General features: G+C 40.1%; 1 protein-coding gene across 1 annotated transcript in view; it reads left to right on the plus strand.

The window, feature by feature from the left end:
• Nucleotides 1–17679, plus strand: part of mpped1 (metallophosphoesterase domain containing 1) — a 354345-nt gene extending 336666 nt beyond the window's left edge. Inside the window, exons 5-7 of the mRNA XM_028817697.2 lie at nucleotides 5688–5803; nucleotides 13001–13114; nucleotides 16881–17679. Of these exons, the coding sequence (XP_028673530.1) occupies nucleotides 5688–5803; nucleotides 13001–13114; nucleotides 16881–16999 (349 nt within the window). The 3' untranslated portion in view covers nucleotides 17000–17679. The remainder of the gene's footprint in view (nucleotides 1–5687; nucleotides 5804–13000; nucleotides 13115–16880) is intronic.
• The last annotated feature ends 273 nt before the right edge of the window (nucleotides 17680–17952 follow it).

Below are 17952 nucleotides of genomic sequence, written 5' to 3' on the forward strand. Positions count from 1 at the left end.
TCCCTGCAAGAGTTTTTAATTGGAGAGTTTTTTCTTGTCTTCTTGGGAGTCAAGGCTGGGGGGCTGTCAAAAAACATGGCCTGTTAAAGCTCATTGAGGCATTCGTTGTGTGACATTGGGCTACACAAGAAATAAATTGTTGTTGTTGTTCATATTGGGCACCACTACAGGCAGCAGGTGTATAGAGTGAGTCCCATATGTAAGGCTGCCTTGTGAATTCAGTGGTCCTCTCTTGAAGTAATGATAATATATTCAATAAATAAATGGGAAGGGTCATTGTAGTTTAAGTGCCGTTTTTATTCCCTTTTTAATCTTGATCTTATTTTATTTTGGTTTCTCATAATTTCAATAAAACCAGAACATTTTCATAAATACAATATTTACATGGGTAGTGGCATAATCACAATTCTTGCATAACTAGGGGGCTTCACCCCCTGCTCGCTTCGCTCACCAACCCCTTTCCCCTCCAGCCAGTGCTACACACCGTTGTGAAGAGGGTGGCTGAACGTACCCCAAGGAGATGCAGCTGCTCCTTCCAAAACCCCTCTTATATGGTGATACAATGGGAAACAAATACACTTTTTGTTTTACTTCCTCTTTGCTCGATCAGCTGCTGGCTTGCCGCTGCTGCCATGCTGCATGATCTGCACTTCGCTCGCCTACCTCTCCCCCTGCAAGCGATACGCACTGTTGTGAAAAGGGGGGCTGAATGCACCCCAACGAGATGCGGCCGTTCCTCCGAAACCCCTCTTAAACGATAATAGAATGGAAAACAAATAACACTTGTTTTTTTTTCCTCCTCTTTGTTCGATCAGCTGCTGGCTTGCTGCTGCTGCTGCGTGATCTGCATTTTGTCGCTCTTCTCCCCCAGACATCCTCAAACACAATCCTATCTCTTTTCGCTGTTCCTTTAATTCACTGAGTAATATTTTCCATTTGTTTGCGCTAATGCGATCTTTACTCTTCTTTTTTTGAGACTTTCAAATTTCCCTACTTCCATTATGTCTAACCTGCTCTGCATGTGTATCATGGGACTTGCTCATCTCGCTGGACGTGAAAGTGTCTCTCTGTCTCTCTTCAAAAGATCACGTCCTGTCGCAAGTTTTTTTTTTATAATAGAGAGATATCTCTGCATGTAATGTTGAGCATTTGATTCACTATTTTGCGTGGACTGTAGAGCAGACCATTTTTCATTGTATGACAGCCTGCAGTGTTGCTAATACATGTGATCATTTGTGGACTGTGGATAACTGCAGACTTCGCTAGTAACTAATGTACTGAATGGCATGCAGGGACTGGCATCCCTGCCAGGATGGACTCCCTTCCCTTACCTGGTCAGAAGGCCAAGGTGGCAAGTGGACATGAAGAGTGACAAGGTGTTCCCCACCTTAGCCAGGAGATTGGCAGAAGATGCCAGTGTGGAAATGGCTATGCTGGCGTCACACCAGGGTTGGACTGAGGAATAACACCAGGCTGAGAGGCTAGTGTGATGGAAGGACAGGGGGAGACAACCTTTCAGGACTACATGCTCCCCCAACACTCTCCCAACACTCTAGGCAGCAGCATACCTGGATGATGCTACCTATATAGATTTCAGCAAGGCATGCTGGAAACTGTAGTCACATGGAGCAGCCTTGGTATTTAAAATCCTCCAAGGCATTGATAAAGTAGATCCAGCAACATTCTTGCAGCTTAAGTGTAATCATGTACTTGAGGGTATAAGTGGAAATTAAGGGAAAATACATTTAATACTGCAACCAGGAAGCATGTCTTTACACAAAGAGTTATGGGAGTCTGGAACAAACTACCGAAAGGTAGTGGAAGCAGAAACCTTGCCATCCTTTAAGAAGAATCTGGATGAGATATTGGGCCAGTATAGCTATTAACTAAACAAACAGGCTTGATGGACAGAATGGTCTCCTATTTTGGGTTCCAGGGGTACCACCAGGGGGCACTGCTGGGATGTATAATCTCTACTTTCTCAGATTTCCATCTGACCTAGAAGTACTTCCAATGGGCAGTGCCCTAGCACACAAAAGTAATCAAAGGTCTCTGATAAAAGTAGCGCCTCCTCATCCAGGAGAGCTGGAGTTGTGTGTAAGAGGACACAGCTCATCTGGGAGGAGAGGAGGAAAAGACAATACGAGAGTTCTTGGTTTTTGTATTGTGCTTGTGCCAATATGATAAAGAAGTCTTTGTAAAGGTAATTATTAGTAACAAAACACTTTATTTAAAATCAGGATATTTGTTTGTGAGGTTGTGTGTGGGGTTTGGGTGGTGCAATGCCCCCTACAGGTCACACCAATTTTTGGGCCATTATGCTTAATTAATCAACGTGTACTTTTTGTTATGAAAGACATTTGTTATTTTTAAAATTCTGATGAAGATTTTGCTCTGTTTGCTCTGGGAATTGAAATGTAATTGAATTAGGGTGATTTGATAAGCATATAACATGTTTGGAATCAAATGTTTTAAAGAGGTGGCCTCCTTTATGCCTCTGAGGTTTGTATTCTGCCTTGTTCCCAAGGCTCTGGGCTATGCAATGACCCACAAATTGGTTTGTACAGATTCATTAAGCAAAAGGATGAATAAATGGCATTCTTCCAATATGAACAATTGCCACCATGAAGCTATTTACTGAACTCACTTTCTTCAGTTTTAGAATCTCACATGTTGACTTTTGTTATGGTTAGGTACAGGAGGCCTTGGGTGAATACAGATGAGTGCAGAGGCAATTTGCCTGAGACAAGATCATGATATCATGTAGTTTCCATTAGGTTAGATAAATCTTTTCATGAAGTGAAAGATGGAAAAAAATGTTGTACCCTGCTAAAAAGAAATGGTGCTTTGCTCACCTGCCAATCCCATCTGTTCTTATTCTTTACATCTTTGCCTTTTTTTGGTTCTTTTTCACCACCAATCTTTTCGTCAAGTCTTTTTAAAGTCTGTGTGCTTGCTTTCTTGCATGTCAACCTTTTTCCTGTCTTTGTCAGGACCACATGGAATGAGCAACTCACGGTGCAAGTTAATGAAGCACCCTGCAAGTAAATGTCCTACAAGAAGTAAAGAATAAAGGGTGTTGGTAATAATAAAAAGAGAGCACTTTCATTGAAATACAAGAATCCATTTTTAGACAGCTATCTACAATTTTGACATTTTTTTTCTGTGCTTTGTATTAATCAAACTCTAAGCCTGACAGCATATTCACTGTTGATATCCAGGAGTTTGTGGGCTTGTACACACTCCATTTATGCATCTTCTTCTTGATATTGGCAGGGACCATAGGTGTTGTCTTTGAAGATAATTATGGTAACTGCCCTCCAATCCTGAAGTGGCAGGACAAAGCCCCTCTAATTCCCAAGTAATATTAGGGAGAAGACACAATGGCACCAATAAGTTGAAAACTCTTTCAAGGCTGAGCTTTTTGGTTGACTGTTTAAATTAATTTTTCAATTGATTCAAATTCAATATGACTGTGTATTGATGTCTGATCTGAATCTACAAAATTAATAAAAAAGTAATTCATCATACAGATGCAACCTAACTGACAACCATGAATACCAGCTACATGCTGATTGCTGACATGCTGAATTCAAACAATTGACATTCATCAGCTCATGATGGAAAGTGCTTAAAGATGCTTTGAGGAACCATTGGACCCTACATGGGGCCAAGTTTGACGCATAAGATGAGTCGTCTAATTGAATCCACAGTTTTGATGGCCAACAGCCTTTCTTTCCTTATTTCTGTCATATACTGCCACAAATGGCCGAGCAAATCAACATAATACTGACCAGTTATATGGACTGTTTGAGGCATGTAATCAGTACAGTGTTGTGATGACCGGTTTCCCGTGGCCATGGGCATACTCTTCAGTTGTTCAGTTATCATGACTGGGATGGCTTGGACAATGAACACATATAAACACCAAAATTGGTAAAAGAAGTGCATTGTGTAGTTTATTCAAACAATCAGTGTCCAAAATAAGGTACAGTGCAGTCTCCAGTAAATAAATAAATAACCCATGCTGTGTTTTGGTGGGAGTTACAATCAATAAATGAATAAATCCTAAGAAGAGTTAAAATCAAGTCTGAAATCTCAGACATAGGATCAGTTCTTTCATTCTCTTCCAAATGTAAGCCTCAGTGCTCCTCTCTCTTCTACCTTCCCACTTACCCCTCACTTCTTTGCCAGAAATGTCAGTACGTGCAATCCCCACTCTGGCTCTCATCCTAGTCATCTCAGTCAGTAATAACTCAGAAGGTTAGAGACGGTCTCCATCATTCTGTCACCTGCCTTCCATCCAGCAGGACCCCTGGAGCACTCCATTGCTCCTGATTCTCTGTTTTGCTCAACCGGAGTGACCAGTTACTGGAGCATCATTCCCCTCACTTTCTTGCAGGGCCACCTGACCACCTGATGCACCGCACTGTCTCACACTCCCAATCCACTCTCTCTGCTCCAATCTGTCTCTCTTGATTTTACTCCCTTAACTCTTTATTTTATTCTTTCTTGTTCTTTCTTAATTCTTCCCCTTTTTTATCCCTACTTTTATACGTTTGTGGGTGCAGGTGGTTTGCTTAACGACCTGTGGAGTGTCAATTAGAAATAGTTGAGCCAATTGCTCGTGCATGTAATTACCCATTGAACACCACGGATGTATGTCATTACTGCGGCACACACTAACATCCATAAGCCTGAGCTGCTCTGTTTTTCTTTAAAATCTTTAGCTGCCATGGACCCCTAATGTGCAGCACCACCAAACTACACCCACAACATCTAAAAAATAAGTGCACATGGTCTTGTTAGATTTGGCTCAACCTTGTGTTTCATCGATGTTCTCTGCTTCTGATGCTTTAACTGTTTCTTGGACTCTGGTTCCTTAAATTTCTTCTGGACTAAATGCATTAGCTCGTTGGATTCTTCATTTCAGCCAACATTCCAAAATGTGCACCGACTTTGCTCAGATTGATAAAAAATGTATCAAGCTGATCCAGTACTAATCACTATGGTTTGTGCTATTGCAACCATTATTCTTTGATCTTCCATTACTATTCATTCCATGGTGACAACACTTTCTTCTGTTGCCAGTGTTGATGGCTGGCCAGATCCTGGGTCACCTACAAAAAGCAAATGAACTATGCAGCCCTTTTTTGTGTATGTGGCATATGAAGAGGACTGGCACATATTGACTGCGCATGAAAGAATCTCCAAAAGCTTTTTGCTCCCTAGCATTAGAAAGTCAGTGATAACACAATATTCTATTTTGCATTCAGCATCCATTTTGACTTGATTCTGAAGCAAGAAATAAACATTATGAAGAACAACTGCTAGAAACTTGCAATTCAAGTGTTTTTTTTACACATTGCCTAATCACAAAATCAGCACTGTACCTTACCGCCTCCAAGTTCAGACTCAAACCTATTTGATCAGATGTCAGAATTATTATTAACCTGCCGTGGCCAGTGGACTGCTCTGCTGCTGTATTCATTTCATGCTATGCCTGTGTATGTGTGCTGTAAAATATGAATTTGTTTTTTAAGTGGATTTGAGATGGTACTTTCTTTTAACAAGTATACAAAATAAAGACATATTAGTGTACTTTATCAATTGGGATTGATAGATGAGCCATGATGCTATGTCAAAAAGTTAATTTTAATTCCTTTTCTTCTTTGATTCTGAGACAGGCAGCCCTGGTATAACGGCTGGGGCTTTAATCTCCCGCGAGGTCAGGCACTGCTGGACAAGTGGAACTTAATCCCTGATGGCACAGATGTGCTTATCACACATGGGCCTCCTCTTGGTAAGTGCAACCTTTCTGTAGTCCTCCTCACAGGTCAAATGAAAGCTTGGGGGGGGAGGCTGTTTTGTTTACACCTGTGCTGTTTTGCTGTTTGAGGAATCACCTCTGCTGTAGCAGCTGGAGTCAAGGGACACCAAATGATTTTCAGTTTGATTTAGTCAAGTGTTTAGAATGAGCTGTTTATGAAATTTGGGCATATGGAGAAGCTTCAAGTGGCTGATAATGCATGCAAAGTTGATAGCTTGTTTTGGAAGAAATGTTTCATTTTGGTGTGCACTCAATCACTGTGAAAATTCATCTTTTGTCGTAATTTAAAGTGGAAAAATGAGAAGAAACAGTTATTTCTATATTTTAAAACATTTAAATATGGAACAAAAATGTGCGGTTTTTAGTAGAAAATCACAAAACTAATGCCATACCTTATTTGGTTTTGATGTGAGTGTGACCCTTTTGTCCATTTAACCTACAACCCCCTTATTTCAATTGTAAGGTTATGGGGGTTCAGTGCCTATTTCAGCAGCATCAGGTGCAACTGAAGAACCCATCTTGGAAGTCATTAGTTGTCTCGACCTTTAGAGTTCTTTGATCAACTCCTTTGGAAATGTGGAGTTTCCTCAGCACACTTCGTTTTCTATTTACAAGTCAGGAACATTTCTAAAATTACCTAACTTCCCTAATACGCCATCAATATCTACATGTGATAACAGCTAGTGATGAGAACAAAATTAGTAGTAGTGATGAGCAAAGCAGCTAAGTCTTGTTTCACATAATTGGCAACATTTGCTCCTAATATGTGTTTTGCATGTAATTTTACAATTGCTGGCCTTCAATGTGCCTGCTGCTGCCCCACCTTGACAGGGCGCCTTCCATGCAACTTCACACACTCTCATCTGCTTCATGCACTGACTGCTAGCACCCCAGCTACACATCACACTGGTCACATGGGGTTTGAGCTAACACCATCATCAGTCATGTTCGACAATTCTATAAACAGTTTCAAGTGAGGCTTTTTTCCGGCAACTCACAGACTGTTGCAACTACTACATTAGGGGTGGGTCTATGGGGAAGGATAACTGTCAATCAAAGTCCACATCAGATAATCATGTTATTGCTAGTGCATGTCAATCAGATGACTTGTTACCAGTGGTCTGTAATGGTCTGTCTGCCCTGCCTACTCTACTCCAGTCTGATGCATTACCCTTGTCCACACCCACGCCATTGGATTTGAGTAGCTTGCAGGTAAGTGCTGTTTAGCCACACCCCCTTTTTAATGCTCTGCCCAGAGTAAATATTCCAATACTTTTGCACATCTAGAAAAAGAGTGTAGAGGAGATGAACAAATATGTAGTAATGTTGCAAATTTCTGTTTGTGAAAACAATTTATTTTGCAAAAAACTTTTTGCAAGGCCTTATCTGAGAATTCAGTTTTATGTGAATCATTTTGCTCATTAATAGTATTTCTAGACTTTATCGACTATTTTCACTGCACTCACCGATAGACAGTTTTAAACAATACTGGGAAAGAGACGTCTCTATTAATATCTCAAGCTAGGAGTGGAATTTGATTATTCACAACATTCAGTCTTCATAAATATCTGCAAAACATGCTATCATTGATTTTAAAATTACACATCAGACACACTTCAAATTATGTAAAATGTAAGCCAAGGATTGGACGGTGCCATGTAACTGCTGTCTTGTTAGGCCATATGTTTGTTGACTCTCCTAAGTTAAGACCTTTTTGGATGAAAATCTGTTAGATATTGTAGGATTTTTGATCATTGCAAATCCCTTTACAGCAGTGTTTGGAGTTATTTCAGATAGAGTTTAGACTATCTAGACTTTCCTACACTACATTGTTAGCCCATCAACTAAATTTTTCTCAACTGGAAGAATCACAGTGCTCCCTATGACTAGAAAAAAAATTGAATCTGGCAAGAATTCATTAATGTTTTTCTGGAATAAGTCTGCTGGGCTCCTGCCAAAGTCTTTGTTTAGCTCCTGTGGTTTTAATCAATATGATGGGCTTTTAGTTACTAAGTAGCTGCCCAACTAATGTGTGGTTGAAAAGTAAGAAGCTGATCAAAGATGACAACCTAACCTGCATGTCTTTGGACTGTGGGAGGAAACCCATACAGACACGGGGGAAACATGCAAAACTCTACACAGGGAGGACCCGGGAAGTGAATCCAGGTCTCCTTACTGCAAGGCAGCAGCGCTACCACTGCGCCTCCTGAATTTGATTATTGTATTTAAATTTCTCCATTGTAATGCATGCTTCTGGAAATAAATGCAATTTTATTGAAAATAAGAAGAATCCCTGGATAGAACATCAGTCCATTATCGAAGATTTACCCACCCAGTTCAGAGTTGATATTAATGCTGATCTGCACAAATTTGGGATGCAGGGATACAAACAGAATGCTTGGAGAATGAAACTCAACAGGGCAAGTATGTACAAAGTTAACAGCTACTGCAAGAGAATTTAAAATCTGGGAACTGGAAGGCAGTTGCTCTTTCTGCTGAATCAGGCTAATATTCTGTTCTATGCTAATGCACTAACTACAAACCCTGTTTCCAAAAAAGATGGGACACTTTCTAAAAATGCAATAAAAACTATTCTCAGTCAAAAATTATGACCATATATCAAAGTTTCTCTACTAACTTTTCCTCATCTCTGTCAACTGATTATACTTCTAAATCTACAGTTTATTTATCTAAATTTAACTCCACTACACCAACTGAAGTAATATCTAAATTAAATCAATCTACCAGCCACCTAGATCCTGCCCCTACTTTACTGATTAAGTCTTGCTCTGACAAACTTTCTGCCCCCATTTCTCACTTTATCAACTGAAGTTTCCCCACCTGTGTTGCTCCAAGTGATTTAAAAACTGCTGCTGTAACCCGTTTTAAAAAAAACCTGGCTCAGATCCCTTACAGCTCACATTTTATCACCCAATTTCTAATCTTCCATTTATGACTAAGATCTTAGAAAAGGTTGTTGCTGCTCAACTCCATGATGTTTAAATTTGCATAACCTGCTTGAGCCTTTTCAATCGGGATTCAAAGCCCTGCATAGCACTGAAACTGCTTTACTTAAGGTAGCCAATGACTTACTTATAACTGCAGATTCTGGGATGGCCGCTATTCTAGTTCTTTTTGACTTGAGCGCATAACATTTTATTGTCCCGACTTTCAACTATTGGTATCTCTGGAGCTGCTCTTTCTTGGTTCACATCATACCTCAGTGATCGCCAGTATTACGTCTTCATTAGGGAATACAAATCTGCCACTACTTCATTCACACAAGGTATCCCTCAAGGGTCAGTTCTCGGTCCAGTCCTCTTCAACATCTATATGCTCCCATTAGGTGAGATTATTCGTCGGTATGGTCTGAGCTTCCACTGCTATGCCTGTGACACACAACTTATGTAGGTGTTGATGCAACTGCAACATCTTCACCTGTTGCGCTGACTGACTGCATTCGGGAAATCAATCATTGGATGACAGATAATTTTTTACAACTCAATCCTGATAAAACAGAAATCTTATTAGTTGGTACCAAATCTGTCCTCTGTACCCTTCGTGGGCTAAAAATTGACATTGATGGGATCCTGGTTCAACCCTCAACATCAGTCCGTAATTTGGTGTCATCTTTGATCAGCTTCTTACTTTTCAATCACACATTAGCTCAATAGTACAGACAGCCTTTTTTCATCTTCACAACATTGCTCATCTGCATTCTTTCCTCAGTGTGAAAGATACTGAGACACTCATTCATGCTTTCATCACTACCCGTCTGGACTATTGCAATGCTTTGCTTTATGGCCTCCCGACTAAATATATCAATAGATTACAAGATGTTCAGAATTCTGCTGCTCGTTTACTTACACACACTAAAAAATCTGCTCACATCACTCCTGTCCTCTATGATTTACATTGGTTACCAGTTTCTTCAAGAATCAAATATAAAATTATTCTTCTCACCTTTAAAACCCTTCATGGGTTAGCCCCTTATTATCTGTCAGAGCTGCTGCTTCCTTACAATCCTGCCCGTGCATTACGATCATCAGACGCTAAGTTACTCACTGTACCTAAATACAGATTAGTAACTATGGGTGGCAGAGCTTTCAGAGCGATAGCCCCTAAAATTTGGAATTCTCCCTCTCAGCCTTCATGAGGAAAAATCTTTTATTAAGTACAAACTTCTGTTAAAAACACATCTTTTCAATGAGTATTATTCTTTTTCGTGTATGTAATTTCTACCGTCATGTTAATGTGTGTATTGAATTGTGAAGTGTCCTTGAGTGTATGAAAGGCGCTACATAAATAAAACATTATTATTATAAAACCTGTAATTTGGTAATTCACTTGAGCCTTTATTTAACAGCCAAAGGGACAAAGAAAAGACTTGCATTGTTTTCACCAACAAACTTCATTCTATTTGTTGATTAACAAATTTCGAAAACTGATGCCTGCGACACACTGAGGCAAGTTTACCACTGGGTCACATCCCCTTTTCTTTTAATTGCAATTCTTAATCGTTTGGGAAACTAATTCTTGCAGTTTTTCAAGTGGAATTTTTGCCCATTCTTGCTGTATATAAGACTTGAGCAGCTCAACAGTCCGTGGCCGCCGTTCTCTGATTCTCCTCTTCATGGTGTCCCAGACATTTTCTATAGGAGACAGATCTGGACTGCAGGCAGGCCAGTCAAGCCCACGTATGGACTCTATGTCTACGAAGCCACACTTTTGTAATTTGCGCAGAATAAAGCCTGGCATTGTCTTGTTGAAATATACATGGAGTTCCTGGAAATTATTAATCATGGAAAAAGTCCTTTTTGGCCGGTTTTACATGAACCTCAGTAGCACATCTTTGTCAAATAGTTGAACAACTATTAATGGCAGGTGCCGCTGCAAAACTGATGTTAAATGATCCTAGTAGTGCTGTAGAGTCACAGGATCTTGACCCTACCAGTGTGAAGCAACAGCACATACGTGGTCCATGCAATTCAGCCTCAGACCTATAATTCAGTGCTTATAGCACATCTCCTACATCATCCTTATAATGAGGTAAGCAAGGCAGCATATGGCATTGTAAGTGAGGCCACTTTATACTCGAATGAATTCTTGGCTGTTCACAATATGGTGAAGAATGACCTTCTAGTGATCTTCTTAGTACACTAACATGACTATAAACACTCTCCTTTACAATAATGTTGCCCTAACCACTCTTTAGCATATGTTGATATTAGTTGCTATCTGCCATGTTTGAGTCCTGCTGCTTTTTTCAATCATTTAATTTTACAAAACAGCAAGTAAATATGGTAGATGAATCCTTTAAATAAAACATAACTCAGCAAGTCCCCAGACAATTTCATCAAGATTTAACCCCACTTGACATGAATTTAATGAGATTTGCTTTGTTTTTCATGTTTCTTTCATCAATATATTACAGTATATCATTTATTGAACTGTAGTTTTCTTTCATAATTCACAAGTATTTCTGGCAATCCAAATCTCCTGCCAAACTACAGTTGAAGAGTCAGTGTAGACTTATGACTGTGACACATACTGCTTTCTCTCCTTCAACCAGCAGAATACTATATATTTCACACAAACATTACAAAGTTTTTCTTTACACAGAGAACCACAGTGGTGTGGTACACAGTAAGACTTTAGGAACTTTCAAAACTAACTTGATGTTATTTTAGAAGAATTAAATGGATAGGAACGACGAGCTTTGTTGGGACAATGGAGAACCGTTTGAACCACTTGTGACCAGATGGGAATGCTAGTGAGCCCCCAAACCCCAAACACAGACAATCCAACACAACTATGGGTTCAAATAAATGGTTCTTTAATCCACATTTCTTCGAATAACAATCCAACCAATACACAGACTTTAAATGCATGCTTTCCTTCGTTTCTCCTTCCCTTTCCTCCACCAATGGTTTTGTCTGCTGCCTCCCGACTCTGACTCCCTGAACTATGGCAGCAGGCTCCTTTTAAGTAGACCCAGGAGCACTTCTGGTGACATGACGTGGCCAGTTGGAAATAATTCCAGGATATAAGAAAGCCTGGGAGGTTCTCCCCCGGCAGCATCCTATATTATCCTTCAGGGATCCCTGTGCACTTCCGAACTCCCAACTCCTCAGCCCTGCAGGTGTCCAGACTGGGACTCTATATAAGGGACAATGCCACATTAGTATAATGGGGGATGAATTGGTCCCTTTTATCCTCTGTTTCCATTTCCCTTAGCCTTTCCCTTAGGACGAGAATCATAAGGTGTCCCGGCCGGGTAATGCCTCTGTTTAATTCATCCTTCCATTATGGCATCCCAGCCAGGTAAGGAATTCACCTCCACCTTGAGTGGGACGCCCATCTCTCCTGCTGAAGGAGTGAGAGAGTTAGTTAGCCAGTAATAGTTAGCCAGTAAGGGACAGGGGATGATTATGGTCCAGAATAAGCAGGCTGCGGTGGGAAATGTAGTCAGAACATTGGGGGACACCATATTCTTTTCAAAAGTTGCCCAGGGATCTTTTATGACAACAAAGGGTCAAGACCTCAGTTTTACATTTCATTTGAAGGACTCCCTGTCACTGTATTTGGGACATTGGGATCCCCACACAGACTACAGGGTAAGCACCCTGAAATGGCCTCAACAACATCTCTTCCAGCAGCAAACCCAGCTTTCCCTAGATGGTGCCCCATTCAAATATTGGCCAGGCCCAAACATGCTTAGCTTCAGGTGGCTTACCTTTTCTGAAGTGCAGGTGGTATGATGACTAGGTTAGGATTTGAACCAAATTTCCTACAGCTGTACAGCAATACTACTAATTCCCGCAATACCATGATGGCCCTTAGAACTCTCCTACTGCCCAGTCTAATACTGTATAGTTTCTTATTGTCACCAATACTGAACATTGTGCATTTCAACATTTGGTAGCATGTTACCCACAATAGACTGGCTTCTACTCCAGAGCAGTTCCACCCATTATTGCTAATGGTACTCTTTGGCACCCCTGACTCTGGACAGCACTAAAACCAATTTAGGAGATGTAAAATATTTTAATCTTTATATGTTGGTGTCCATCCTGTTCATAATGACTCAATATTACACAATTTTTTTTTATTTTTTGAAAGCATAGAAACCATAGTGAGACTTATCATCTGAGGTTTTATTTTTCATAGGATTCTTGGATTGGGTTCCAAAGCAGATGCAAAGGGCAGGATGCATGGAGCTTCTCAACACCGTGCAGAGACGGGTGCAACCGAAACTTCATGTGTTTGGGCACATTCATGAAGGTACCCTTGAGTTTTTTTTGTATATACTAAAACAGCCTTCCAAAAATATACTCATGATGTGTAGACCAATTGTTCTAAACTGCAAGTAGTATGTTTTCATTGAGTAACCCTTCACTCATAAAAGTCAAGGAAAAAATGGATGTACAAAATTTAGGAGGAAAGAGGTATTTTGGGCCCCCTGTAATGGGTGTGAGACTTGGGAAGCCTCAGCATCAAAGTGCCTACCACATTATGTCCGTCCAGAACTCTAGAGAAGGCATCACCAGCAGGACACAGGCATAAGGAAGATCGGAAAGGAGTGATGACCATGTTGTTAAGGTAGCATTAAATCAATTATGCACAAGTTTATTGCATCTATGCTGGATGACTGCCTAGGTTCCATGTATAGTGAAGTCAATATTAAAATGTATCCCTCCCATTATTAGTTATTGAAGAATAACAAATGTTATATTATGCTTGCAAAGTTATTTTTTATTTAATTATTTAAATTAGACAATGTTATTATGTTAGTGACCAGTTTAAAGGCTGTATTGAAAATGGTCTCCAGCAACAGCATTGCAAAGTTCTGTGAACCATAATATGTTAGTGAATACGGACCTCAGTTTGGCTGTTGTGATAATGGCCGTGTCAATTTATGTGGACTTCTGTCTATACAATATACAATGTTGGAGTGGAAGGTTTTCTGCTCTCATTATATTGCTTACAGAGTCAGTAGCACACCACTTTTTCACCAGTTTCTGAATTATTACAGATCCTGTAACAGAACTAACAAAACAAACTGTACTTGACTACAGTATGTCTGCTGCCACTAACCTTGTTCCTTACTGTGCTCGGGGCTACTTTTCATGCCCATGTTGAGCAGCTGTACATCCTGGCACATTCCTCTGGGAGCAGACAGGACCACCAAGCAAACACTGTGATGGACAAATGGCACCAAACAGTGAGTTACCTAGATATAGCACATCTTAAAAATGAAAGATATACTGATAACAGAAAAGAGAAAACTAGAAACTCCAATTTGATGTAACATTCATAGAATAATCCTTGGTGGAGCACAGTCTTTGCAAAAAGTGAATGTGTGGCCAATCTGTTACAACCTTTTTAGTCACCCATCCCACCATGCCCCAGACCAATCTGTGAAGGCAAGGTCTGGTGGCTTTGATGGTGCAGTGTCAAGTGACAGAGTAGGACTAACTCTAGAATCAGGATAAAGTAAATACATAAAACCCTTACTATGTCATTTGTAGCATAAATTAAGTTTACTCTGGATTCTGGGTGGTAATCTCTTCCGTCAACAGAACAGACTGCTTGATTCTTATCATTCAGGATTCAAGAGGGAACAGTGTGTCTGAAAGATGTCCTAGATCGAGGAAAGAGAAACCCCTATGATCCTCTTAGCAGCCATCACAATTCGCTGCAGGGTCTTGTGCTCATGAGCTTTGCTGTTCCAAAACCACAGTGATGCAGTTTGTCAAGATGCTCTCCACAGTTCCTCTGTAAAAGATGGTAAGACTGGGTTGTGGCAAATCAATCTGCTTCAGTCTCTGAAACAAATGAATGTCCAGGAGAGGTTATCAGAGATATGCACACCAAGAACCTTGTTGCTACTGACTCTCCCTACAACCGCTGATGGGCAGTGGGGAATAGTCAGCTGATGTTCTCCTGAAATTGACAAACATCTCTTTCATCTTATCAAAATTTAGAGACAAATTATTTTCACTGCACACCTCATAAAATGGTCAGTCTCCTCTCTGTAGGATGTGTCATCATCGTTGCTGATGACTCCCACTATAGTTCTGTCATCCATGAACTTGACAATGACATTGGACTCAGACTTAGCAGTGCAGTCGTGAACAATAGTGGGCTCAGTACACTGCCTTGGGGGGCACCTGTGCTCAGCCTGATGGTGCCAATGCAGTCAGTGCGCTTCTTTATCAAAAAGTCTAGAATGCAGTTACACAGTGGAGTGTCAAGGCCAAGCTGGGAAAGTTTCCTCACCAACAGTTTGGGGATGATTGTGTTGAATGCCAAGCTGAAATCAACAAACAGCATTCTGACATACGTCTCCCTGGTGCTCAGTTGAGATACTACAGCATACAAGGTTTAAGAGATGGCATTTGAACGGTAAGAAAACTGGAGAGGATCCAGTGAGGCGAGGAGGATGGAGTTGATGTGTTTTTTGACCAACTGCTTGATGCACTTCATCAAAATTGGAGTCAGTGCTACAGGGCAAAAGTCATTAAGACACATGACCATTGACTTCATTGGCACTGGAATAATAATAGTATTTTTGAAGCTCATGGGGACATCAGCCTAGATCAAATTAATGTTAAATATGTCTGTAAGATAATCAGCCAGTTGGTCAGCGCAGTCTCTAAGCACACACCCTAAAATGATGCCTGGTCCTGCAGCTTTCTGTGTATTAACTCTGGAAAATGTCCTCCTTATGTCGGCAGGGTCCTGACGGAGCACCTGTTCCTCAGGGGTGGCCTGGACTTATATGCCTGCGTGTTGTTTTGAGCCTCAAAATGTGCATAGAACTTATTAAGCATGTCTAGGAGGCAAATATCAGTGCTGTTGAACATGGAGTCCACTGCTGAGAGTCTTACCAGAGGTAGCAGTGTCTAGCTTTCCTTCAAGGACCATGCTGTTGCTGTCTCTCAGTCTTGCAGATTCATTCTATACAGCATCTGCAAGACTAGACCATTTCTTACAGAGTATGCAGCACAACTCCTGGCCAAAGCTTTGGCCAAACTCTTTGCTGGAAGGAATACCAGCGTGCATCACCAAGCCTTTTCAGATGATTCTAAATGTAGTGGCATAACTAGTGTTCAACCAGCAAATGTCACTTCAATTTTCAGATCACTACATTGGCATTATGTAGTGGCACATTTTAAGTTGATTATGATGATCTGTTTTGTAAATCTTTTTGGAAAAAAGCATCTGCTAAGCAAATAAATATGAAATATACAAATGGCGGGTTCTTTTACAAAAAAACAACATAAAGATTAAAAGGTTTTAAGCACAATAATGGAACGTCAGTTGTCTGACTGAAAATGACCAGATAAGGCTAGTTTATAAGACATATGTCCTGTTTTTCTTAGACTGGTATACAGACAGACTGGATATCCCGCCTGGTCAGCCAAACCTTCTTTGGTGACCAAACACTTAGATAGAGGTATACACCATCAAACAGTGGAATCCACTTCTGAACAGGTGGTCTTCTACCCTGTAATCCAATTATTCTTCAGATTCTTTAACTAACACAATTAGTGATTAGATCTATAAAAGATATTAAAAGGAGATATATATTTTGAAGTAGATTTCAAAACATTACTAAAGAGTTCTGCTACAGGCAACAAATCTGACCAATTTCAAAGTGTAGAATCAACTGTACGCCATTAATATTTTAAATTGACTTTCAGAATGATGTCTGGAGATGAGATTTCAGTGAATACCTACCACTAAAACAGCAATAGTTCCAGAAATCAGGCAGTCTGAAGCAACGGGAAGTTAATTCTTTAGCTGTGAGAAAGTATAAAGTGATAACATTAATTAAATCAATCCACAATTATTAATGTAGTAAGATAATCTTAAGGGATGGAAGGCCTGAGATTAAATGTCCTCCCAAGGTCTATTAGGCAATGGTAAAGGTTGCAACAAACCAATTTGATAGCCAGAATGGTATTTCTTTCTATTGCTAATAAGGCTGGCAAAAATGCTTAAACCTTAACTTATAACTTCTTATTCTTTTCTTCTTTGGCAGGCTATGGTGTGATGACTGATGGAGGCACAATTTACGTCAATGCGTCTGCCTGTACAGTGAATTTTCAGCCTATGAACCCACCAATTGTAATCGATTTACCGACTCCTAGGAGCACATGATTGTAAAAGCCTAAACACCTATTTTTACAAAACCTGAACAGTGGACACCCTGTACATAGACACGCAAGGCTTTCCTTTCACTTTATGAGGTTTGCGTCAATTCACTAAGAACTTATTAAAGAGCCCTCATCGTGAGCTATTCAGCTGTTCCGCATGAGCTCAGCCTGACAGCGAAAGAGGCCAGAAGCAAGACTTTTTTTACATGAAGTCTTATACTGATTTCTTTTCTTTTTTCTTCTTTTCTTTTTTGGTATTTCTCTTTGCTACTATTATATACCTTTTCAGCAGCCTTTTTCAATTGCAAGAGATTTTCCCAAGTGGTTCAGTTTGTGTGTTTGCCAGCCATTGATCCCCTCTTCTCATACACCTTATTCATTGAACTGTAAGATATGTGGTGCTTCTGTGTCTAACCAATGGATTGTAATATTGTTCACTAAGATTGTTGATTTCTCCTCTACTGTGCATCAGCTTTTATAAGCGCAGCCTCAACTTCTTATTCTCTAGAATAAATTCTGTGTACGCTTCAAGACTTGAATTCTCTTGTACAGTCCATATGAAGCTGAGCAGAAGAAGTGCTTTACTGCTCTCCATGAGAGGCTGCCACTGGTTTTGACAGCCAAAATTTTAATTGCTTGTTGTTTAAATAATATTGACTTATGAAAAAAAAAATTAAAGCAACTCAGATGGTAGCTTTCGTAGTTTGGTGTGATGTTTATGAAATGTTATTGAACACAGCAATCCTAAATCTACAACAACCTAAATGTAAAGTAATAATTTGAATACTTTTTCCCAAAATATCTGTAGCATCTACTGTCCTGAAGCACACACCGATGTTCTGAATCACTTGCACTGGAAAGGCCAAACTGGACCTGTGAAATTTACCGACTTCAGGTAAGTCAAGAGGTGGAGCAATCTGAAGCAGGAGATGAAGATGCAGGAATGTGTGGGAATTA

Source organism: Erpetoichthys calabaricus, chromosome 1 (assembly GCF_900747795.2).
Source record: "Erpetoichthys calabaricus chromosome 1, fErpCal1.3, whole genome shotgun sequence".
Lineage (NCBI taxonomy): Eukaryota > Metazoa > Chordata > Cladistia > Polypteriformes > Polypteridae > Erpetoichthys > Erpetoichthys calabaricus.